The sequence below is a fragment of the Lactuca saligna genome, chromosome 8 (genome assembly GCF_052625555.1).
Source record: "Lactuca saligna cultivar CGN05327 chromosome 8, ASM5262555v1, whole genome shotgun sequence".
In the NCBI taxonomy this organism is placed as follows: domain Eukaryota; kingdom Viridiplantae; phylum Streptophyta; class Magnoliopsida; order Asterales; family Asteraceae; genus Lactuca; species Lactuca saligna.
Genome location: NC_136424.1, coordinates 92,615,897 through 92,626,085, shown reverse-complemented (window position 1 = coordinate 92,626,085; position 10,189 = coordinate 92,615,897). Strand labels below are relative to the sequence as shown.

The following is a 10,189-nucleotide window of genomic DNA, read 5'->3' as shown; positions in this document are numbered from 1 at the left end:
TGGAAATCTGGATGTTACAAATTATGGAGATCGTTGCTTTTTTTTAGATGATTTTCTTTACATAAGAAATGCACATCTTAGATTTTTGTTCTTTTATCATTCTCTAATGCAAAGTGCAGCTTTTGAAAATGATAAACATGGGTAAACATAATAAGAGATTTAAGAACATAACTTTTTCGATGGGAGGCTGAGATCTACTGACACAAACGACTTTAGAATACATGAGGAAACGTCTGTTTTGCTCGAAGTCCCACAAATGGCGCCACTTGATGTAACCTGAAAAATCGTTATGGGGCTGATTGAGTCGAGATCTTAGATGTGTTCTTCGTATCCACTAGTGGGCCCCAATATGATTCATGTTACATACATAAACAGGATCATTAGAGTCGCCCCTAGACTTGCGTCCCATGAACGGCCTCCGACGATCAAGTTAGTGTTGATATGAAATGAGGTCGAGTCCTTCGAGTGGAAGAAACCCGATTAGGTATGTAGAGAGAGAGAGAGAGAGAGGTAGAACTTAGCTTTAGAAGTGTCATGAGAGGTGTATATATATATATATATATATTTATATATATATATATATATATATATATATATATATATATATATATATATATATATATATATATATAGTATAATTAGATATACCTTATTTCTTGAGGAGAAAGCCTAACAATTGCTCATGAGGAAGTAGAGGTTACCGGTGTACTTCTCGCCTTGGAAGGTGCGAACTGAAAATGGACGAACCATCACGAAATGGCCGAACTGTCGGGAAATAACCGAAACGTCGAAAATGACCAAACCGTTGGGAGATGGCCGAACCATAAGAAAATGATCAACGACGTATATATATATATATATATATATATATATATATATATATATATATATATATATATATATATATATATATATATATATATATCAACAAGCCTCATTAGATCAAACAAAAAGGCAACGGAAACAATAAACAAATCTATCTAACACTCGAAACAATTGGATCTAAACTCAATTAATTTGTGCAATTTATTGGAACTCAATAACAACGAAAAACATATATTTGACTTTATCTTATATTTTTTTTCTTTTTATGAGCCAGTTGATTAGATTAGAGATTTCAAAGTAGAGTTAATCTATTGTAATCGCACCCAAGACACAATACTCTAACAGATCTGAACAAATCGCCATGAAACAACACGAAACAATCTGAAACGATGATATTGTTCATCATCACATCGTGACAGAAGAGGTGTTGCATCGTGACATCGAGCCTTTGGCTTTTCTAGGGTTTTCCTATGGGTTCTGACTTTTGGCTTAAGAAGGCTAAGTTTACATCCATCCAAAACCAAGATTTGACCCATTTATTTATAGGGATGTGGTTTGAAACCCTAAAGATAATTACCAAATATAATAGCGATTATCTATAGTATTGAAATCATTCTAGAATATTCAATATTTGTTTATTTACTATTAATTAATTAAACTACTAATTAAATAACAAAATAAGTCTCTCAAATAAATAACCTTTGAGTTCTGCTTTATTTTACTCTTACGTGTAACCCAAAAAGGGCATTGCTATTTATAGTAATATTACCGAGCATGTTATGGCTATGGGCACTATTCTCCATAAATAAAGATGTTATTTTAGTCCTTCAATTATGGTTTTAGGGTAGAAACGCAAGATGAAACAACAATCACTACATAAACTTTCAAGCTAGATGTTGGGTACATCTTTTTCCTATCAACAACCATACATCAAGACACTTAAGGATTATCTTTAGAACCTTATGAAAGGTTCAAAATATGGTCTTCATGAAGAAAGTTACACACATTAAATAATAATACTCAGAGAGGAAGGAAATGAGACTAAGCACACTAACAAGAAGAAATTTGATTTCCACCAATTTTACATACCAGTTTATCAAATATGAATAGAGAGATTTCAACGATGCATCATCAGAAAAATACTCTAAAAATAATAACATATAAACACACCCCCAGAGGGGTTAAACCCGATTGCTCCACAACCACCAAGCCAAGGAGGTGTTACGGTATTTTTGCGGCAGTCTATGTGGGGTTTTAGGGTTGAATATGTAACTAGAAAGACCAAGAGCATAAGTAGGAACCTGGTGAAGATAAAAACACAACTAAAATTCTAACTTCGTCCCCTTCACTGCCTCGTTGCTCCTCGCCCTCACACTCATTTGTATTTTTTATCTTCTGATCACGTCAAATCCCCATGGAATAAATCGGCTATTCACCTTGCACAAGGAATAAACGAAGTAAAAGAAACGAATTGAGCTTTCAAGTCTCGTTGATCTCTATGTCATGGAGTTTAAACCCGATTATTGCCAATAAATCCCTCAAATTTCAGTTTTATACACTCCGTACCCAAACCCTAGATAACATAACATTTTAAATTTCTTTCAATGACATTCCAACCCCTTAACATCATCTACACCATTTAATTAGATTATTATTTATCCTATTTGTAACATTTGCGATTTTAGGTATGTTCCTTTTAACCCTTATTTGAAAATTCCTTTCATTTTAGTCCCTAGCCGAGTACGCCAGGCGTAATCTACGAGTATGTTGGGCGTACTGGCTCAAAGGTTGGATATAGAAGCACCCATATACATTGGGCATACGTAGGAGTACGATGAGCGTACACTAAGTAGGGCCAAACCCTAATGTTTTAGGGTTTGTGCAATATTTAATCAATGTATGTTGCCTTGGGAGCATCTTATGGTCACCCTCCAGTTCTCCAAACCCTAACAACGAAACCCTAGCCTCATTTGAGTGTTTGTGAGCCATTGTGTGATTTTGTAGTGGTTTTTGGGTCTCTTTAAGAAAATGAAGCTTGGTGGTGAAGCTTTGGTGGACTTGGAGCTTGAAGATCTAGGATCTTCATCAACTTTGCAAACTATTTAAGGTATAAAGCTCCTAAATTGATGTTTCCTTATGATAGATCTAGTTTAGAGCTCTATTTGTGCATTTTTGGGTCCTTTAAGTTATGCTTGGGAGTATGGGCTACTCCAGCAACTTGGGTGATAGATCTAGGATTTTCCAGAGGTCCCTTGTTCATAAAAATGATAGTTGTAGGGTTTAGCTCAACCATGCAAGGTTGATGTTCTATTTAATGTAGTTAAGATGCTAGATTTGGACCTTGGTGTATTTTTAGCCATGCAAAGGCTTAAAGTCTTCAACTTTATGGTTTAAGGCCTTAATATAATGTTAATTTGAGGATTGGATGTTAACCTCTTAAGTGGTTAACACTTTTGGTCAAGGAATAGGATTTAGGCCAGTACGTTGGGCGTACTCCTGAGTACGCATGATGTATTGGGTGCGAGCCATGTTTCCATATCAGCCTTGTATGCAAGGCTTACGAGCCAGGTACACCGAGCATACGCTAGCCAATGGCCCGATGAAGGGTGGGCTTGGATTATTTGGGCTTTGTATTAACTGGGCTTGGACCTTTAACTACTATAACATTAGGCCATTTCTGGAATTTAGGCTATTTTTTAACATGGGCCTTCTTGGATTGGACCCATAATAGGCTTTGGGTTCCATTTACGATTTTGGGCTATATTGGGCTTTTGGAGCTTTTGGGTTGGGCTTTGGTTATTGGTCCACGTGAGGAAAGAGTAAAATGGTCTTTTACCCTAGAAGTTGGATAATTGAATGAGATTCATAGTTTAAGTTTACGGCCTAACTTATTATGTGGGTTTATTTGATTGGTTAGCGTGGGGACCTTCCGGATCAACAGTTCGAGCTTTTATCTGAGATATTCAGCAGCTTGAGGTGAGTTTTCTCACTGTTCTTGTGGGCCGAAGGCACCAATGTTGGCCCATGGTTTATTATGATTAGGATACTAGTTGTATGTGTGACTCATTCATGTATGGTATGTAATATGGATATCGGGCGAGGCCTGATGAGTGTATTGTATGCTATTTGTCATAGCGATTCTTGCATGTGTTTTATGTGTCTATATGAACGTCGGGCGAGTCCTGACGAATGTGATGAGGCGGGGCCCATCTCATTGCAGACATATTTGTTCTAATCGGGGCTCGGTGTCGGACAAGGCCCGATGGTTGTTGGGCATGGCTCATTATATGTTTGGTATGTATGGTATGATGTATTTTGGGGAACTCACTATGCTTCGTGGTTACTATGTTCACTTTATGTTTCAAGTACTTCCAAATCAAACGGGATGAGCTCGGGATGATCATATCACACACACTACATTGTTCTGCATCTTATTAGACTCTAATGTAACTGGATGATTATTGATATACTCTAATTTCATTATGGTTTTTATGAAACATTTTGTATGATGCTTTTATTATTCTAAAAATTAAAAAATTTAGTCTTAAATTTTGGGAAGTTTCAACTTGGTATAAGAAACTTGGTTTGAGAGATTCTAGCACACTCTCGGGTATGTCTAAACTCAAACTGAGGATTTAATAGATTTTTATAAAAGGTGTGGGGGGATGGGGACATAAAAAAGGAAAGAGAGAGATGGGGTTTCTCTTGCTTTTGGCACATGTTTTATAAAAAGGATTTTCTAACAAAAGAAATGAGTGTGGTGCATGCAATCGACCGAGCTCAAGTAAGTTTTCCTAAAATACCCATACATGTTTTTTAATTATGCTTCGAATTGTGAATCTGTGAAACGCATGTTTTTTAATTAGCTCATTAAACTCTAATTAACCTAATTGGCTAGTATTTAGGTCAGAAACCCTAATTAGGGTTTAAAAAACCCTACTGTCATTAAACCCTAATTTTGGAATTTATCACGACCCGCATTGATACTATTTATTAGACTTAAAATATTAATTAATAATCATTTGCAATTAACTTAACGCAATATTGGAATTAATGGATTAAGTGCTTAATGGGCTAAGTGTTCATACTTAACCCTAATCGTCATTTTATGTGAAAACCCTAATTTTATTTGGGCTTTGAGTTAGGCCTTTCTTTTGGGCTTAGGTGGTTGGGTTCTTATTGGGCCATCTGAGAACACGTGTATGGATATGATATGTGGATGGGCTTTAAAATAAGGCCCATGTAAAGGGTTTGGGCCCAATTTGGAAAATTGGGCCATATATTGAGCCTTGATTTATTATTTGGTTTTTGGGCCTCCAGAGTTTAAGTTTGGGCCTTGGTTTTGGACCAAGCTAGGTTAGGGGAAAAAAATCTCTTTAACCCAAGTATAGAGTTATGGTTATGCATTGGAACCCAAATATTAATTTGGTGTTGTTTTGATGTTGACAGTTCGTGGATCTGTCAGCCAGCAGCCATAGTTTTACCCACGGGACTTCAGTAGTGTGAGGAGAGTCTCCTCACTATTCAATGGGTCAAAGGCACCAATGCCGGCCCATTTCATTTGTGTATTGTAGAAGACCAAAGGGTGGCCCTTGGCAATCTGTATGCAATACCAGAGTCTGAACTATAGCAGTTAATTGGTTAGTAATGGTAGAATTGTATGTTAGTTGTCTTTGTGATGCTTGTATGGAAGACCAGTAGGTGGCTCCTGGCACTTGTCTGTAAGACCTAGGGTTGTGACCCCTGGCTTGGCAGGGAAGACCACGAGGCGGCTCGTGGCATAATGGCAAGACTATGGTTGGCACATAACACTCCTATTGATTGTGATATATGTATTATATCTATGGCTCATGATTATGTACGATATGTATGGCTCATTATTATGTATGATATGTGTGGCTCGTTGATATGTATGGTATGTGGTATTTGATAAATTCACTGAGCTTTGCAGTTACAGTTTTGTTTATGGTTTCAGGTATTTCCGGTTCGAAAAAGGAGGGTCCGGCTTGATCGTAACGCATACACCCACGGTTTCTGCAATATGTGATTTTGGGATTAAACTTTGATAAATGTTTTACTTAGCAATGTTATTTTTAAATGTTTGGAGTAAGTAACATAGGTGTTTTGATTATGATAAAAATGAAATTTTTGTCCTTGATTTTTGGGTGTTACAAGTTGTTATCAAAGCCTTGGTTTGAGGGACTCAGGCATACTCTCAGGTGTGCCTGAACTCAAACTAAGGGTTTGGTGAAAATATTTATAAAATAAACATTTAAATAAAAAGGAACTTCTAATCAAAGAAAGGGGTGTGAGCTTGGAATCGGATGAGCTCAAGTAAGTGGTTCCCAGAATACCAATACATGTTTGTCATGTTATATGCTATGATTATGAGAATTGCATGCTAGATTAAGGCTAAGGGTCTGCTCGGTATTTCATGATAGGAGAGATGCCTTTATATGCCTGATTGTATGAGCTTTAGTATTTCATGCTAGTATGTATATCTGATAAGTGGATAGAATGGTTGGATTAGAGTATGTTGGTTAGGTTTTCCATTTCCTGAATGTTGCTTACTTTGTGCTTTGTGGGGATCTTAGCAATGTGAGTTAGCTACCAAGTGAATATGCTAAGTCACATGTAGCATAGGCTGGATAATCTTAGAGTGATGGACTTGACCCTATTACACAACTCTTTTTTGAGTCCAACCCTTCTAGGATTGAGTCTTTTACTCGAAGGATTATCTTACCTCTGTTGCATGTGACTATATTCATGAGGTAGCTAATTGACATTAATGAGAATCCTTCAGTGGGTGAGGGCAAGGTGAGGTCGGGAACCTAGGAAAGCCTAGGATATGCTTTAGTGGGTTAATAGTGCATTTTAGTGAGTTTTGGGTGCATTAGTTTGAGGAAGTGACTTAGAGGATTCGGGATGATTGTTGACGAAAGTATGGATAGGTGTGGAAGGTAGTATTGGGTCCATACTACTGAAAGCACAGGATCCATACTCGAATCGGTAAGAGTCTCAGAGAATCTAAGAAGCTGATGGGAGGAGGATTCTTGGGTATGTTCTGATTGTTGGCTTGTCGTATTTCAGTTTGGAGATGAGCTCTCAGGGAGATGGTTCAGGATCGGGTTGTGGTTCGGGTTCTGGCTCAGGTGCGGTTGCTGAGCCGACTAATGAGTAGTTATAGGAGTTCATTTCATATGAGATTTCTCGCTGTGTTTCGGAGATATTGGATGAGCGCTTGGGCATGTTCCGTGCGGAGGTTATGGCTACCATTGGAGCTTGCACTTTGTCTTTCTGGGAGTTCCGTGCTTGTGGAGCTCCTACATTCCATGGAGAGACGGACCCCATTGTCAGTAGGAGGTGGTTAGCAAATATGGCTAACCGTTCAGGATAAGTTTCTGCTCCGAAGAGGCGAAGGTCAGATTTGCTTCCTGCCTATTGAAGGACAGGGCACGAGATTGGTGGGAAGAGGTTGGTAATGAGTTGGGTGATGATGTTGTTGACAATATGTCATGGGATGACTTCTCGACCAGGTTTCGAGCTGAGATTGTACCAACGATCGAGGTACAACAGTTGGCTTGAGAGTTTCTGGATCTCCGCCAGATTACTAAGACTGTGACAGAGATCACTGCCAAGTTCCGGGAGAGGGCTTTATTGGTACCGCAGTATGCAGCGGATGTGGAGATGAAGAAAGCAAGGTATCATGATATGTTGCAGGATGATATCATGGAGTTCATGAGTATTTCGGGGTGCAAGACTCCAAATGATATAATCTCTAGGGCCCGAGAGCGGGAGATTGATTTGGAGCACATCAGGAAGAGGGGGTCAAATCAGATGCAGACACTGGAGGGTCCCGGGAAGAGACCCAATACTTCTGATCAGCATTTAGGAGGCCAGCAGGGCCGGAGTCAGTGCAACATGTGCGGGAAACTGCATGATAGAGTTTTAGAGGGGTATTCACGACTTGATTGAAAGTCAAAAGCGCAGTCACTACAAAAGTTCTCTTAACATCCTCCATCCCCAAGTCCTATTGTCCCTTTATGTTGATAATTTTAATGTCATTAAGCCACTTAGTATAATCGATATTAGTTTCAAATAAGTTGAATTCAACTTTAGCTATAATACAAGCTTGCAAGTGGAGAGTGCACACTTGAATAAATTAAACTGACAACGATCACATTGGCCAGTCAATGGGGCATCCCAACACAACCAAAACCAATCGTCAATAATTTCAACTAGTATATATTAATTATAAAGAATGAAAATAAGAAAAGAATAAAAAACAAAAAAGGGAAAATTAATCACATTAGCTCTTTTTTACTAATTGGGTAAGTGAGAGGGACTAACCATACCATAAATTAAAACGTAAGGATTGTTGGTGCCAGATTTTCAAATTTGGACTTAAAACGCAATTTTTACTATACTTTAAGTACCATTTCTGTAAATTAGTAGAAGAATGAAATGTCTTCTGAGTAAAATCTCAAAGGGCGCTTTCGTCATTTCGTTTTCAAGACGCACTCTGAATTCCTGGCCACAAAAAGATCTCCAACTTGCCGTTCACAATGTCATGATACTTTCGCCTCCTCCGAACCACCTCCACGCCACACGCACACGCTACTATTCCGCCGGAGACAACCATCGCCACACATTAATTCCACTTTATGGCCACTGGAACCAGCGCCAACGTGCCGACGCCTCACGTTATTGGCTCCACCGTCGTCGAGCTTTCCAGAAACAGCCGCACCTTAGCTCCGTCGCCGCTGGTTCGTATTTCCTGTAAGAACAGCAGCAACAATGGACTTTCAATTCGAAGCAGCCACATCCGTCAATCTTCATCCAAAGCCTTACTCGAGGGACCTTCGTGCTTGTTCGTCGGTCCGATCGAAAGCGCAAGCCAGGAAACCCTAGAAGCTCTCTATCGTCAAGTACGTATCTATTTCAACAATTAAAACCTCCGAAATTGAATTCCCGATATGATCAGTTACTAATTTCCTTACGTTTCTCGAATCATCTGATATAGGCGCGGGATGCTTACTATAGTGGAAAACCATTGATAGTTGATGACATGTTTGATAGAGTAGAGGTAATCTCAAACTCTGTTTACAATTGCAGCTATCAATCTTCATTTCATATACTTACTTTCAGAAAAGCAATTGAAACAGTTGAAGTTACGGTGGTATGGATCAAAGTACGTTGTGAAATATCCACGTTGCAGTTTAAGGCAACACTCAACTTATGCTGATGCTGAGGTAATTTTTTGTATGAAAACATAACTACATGTAAATTAAATCTTCCTCCACTTACACTAAAACGTTATATAACATGGATGTAGGGCAGGAAGATCCTTCTCAGGTTTTTGCATTAGCAAGTGTGTGGTTATTGTTTCTTGGATTTGGAAGCTCTGCGTGTCTAGTGCCTGTAGTTTACACTTTTGGCCAAGCTTTTAAAGATGCCATAGATTCAGGATTGTCTATCAGTAGTCAAGCTCCTGTTCTTGAGTTGATTGCCATGATGAATGGCATGCTTGTAATGATGCTGGGATCCATGATTGGCTATCCAGTTGCTTCAGCTGCTGGTAATAACTTAATTTCAAGATTTACTCAATTAGAATCGTCTCATTCACATCCTCAAAAGATTGTTTTACATTTTCAATTTCCCCCCTTTTTAAAGCTCTTTTTAAATTCCAACAGTTGGAGCTCTTAAAGGCCTTTGGAAAAATGACTTGGTGGCAATAAAAGGGGCATGCCCTAATTGTGGGGAGGAGGTTAGCTTTTTTTTACAATTTTTAGGGCGTGTTTGATTTGTGCATGCCAAAGAAATTTGATGGAATTGGAATTCTCTTGTATTCCAATTTCTTTGATGGATTCCATTCTTTCAAAAAATCATTGCTTTAATATGCAGGTATTTGCATTTGTGAAATCGAATCAGTTTAGTAATTCCCCACATAAAGCTGAATGCCATGTATGTGAATGCTTATTAGAATTTCGCACAAAAGTCGAGGTAAATTGTGTAAAATTATACTATTATGTTCATGTTACAAGAAAATGTTTTGTAAATTTGTTTGTTTTGTACACAGAAATCAATTGCAAGCCCAGGGAAAAGATGGGTTTATGGTCGAATATATTTGATCAGAAGAAGACGAACAAACAGAGGACAAAGATGGACTTGATGATATAAATTATTTTTGCATATCAGATCATTCCTATTTTTAGACAAAGATCTCAAGCAAGTATAGCAACAAATTTGTAAAATGTGAATTGTAGCTATTATTAATGAACTAGATATCTAGTAAATACAAATTACATAACTTGTTGAATTGTATTATTCTTTGATAAATTTGTGCTTTGAAAACACAAAGTAG

The 10,189-nt window shown here is 38.1% G+C and overlaps 1 protein-coding gene across 1 annotated transcript; it reads left to right on the top strand.

Moving 5' to 3' along the window:
- Positions 1 to 8,323: 8,323 nt before the first annotated feature.
- On the top strand, positions 8,324 to 10,164 carry LOC145011389 (PGR5-like A protein). Its single transcript, XM_078970100.1, has 7 exons — positions 8,324 to 8,753; positions 8,849 to 8,911; positions 8,991 to 9,077; positions 9,166 to 9,403; positions 9,519 to 9,592; positions 9,730 to 9,828; positions 9,905 to 10,164. Exons 1-7 carry the CDS (start codon positions 8,490 to 8,492, stop codon positions 9,995 to 9,997), a joined length of 918 nt encoding a protein of 305 aa, XP_078826226.1. The 5' UTR covers positions 8,324 to 8,489; the 3' UTR covers positions 9,998 to 10,164.
- Positions 10,165 to 10,189: the final 25 nt, after the last annotated feature.

Bases quoted from the DNA above. Each gene is read 5' to 3' on its own strand.
- LOC145011389 (XM_078970100.1), top strand. From the start codon at position 8,490: ATGGCCACTGGAACCAGCGCCAACGTGCCGACGCCTCACGTTATTGGC. The intron at 9,593-9,729 runs GTTAGCTTTTTT...TTTAATATGCAG, and splicing joins GCCCTAATTGTGGGGAGGAG to GTATTTGCATTTGTGAAATC. The intron at 9,829-9,904 runs GTAAATTGTGTA...TTTTGTACACAG, and splicing joins AATTTCGCACAAAAGTCGAG to AAATCAATTGCAAGCCCAGG.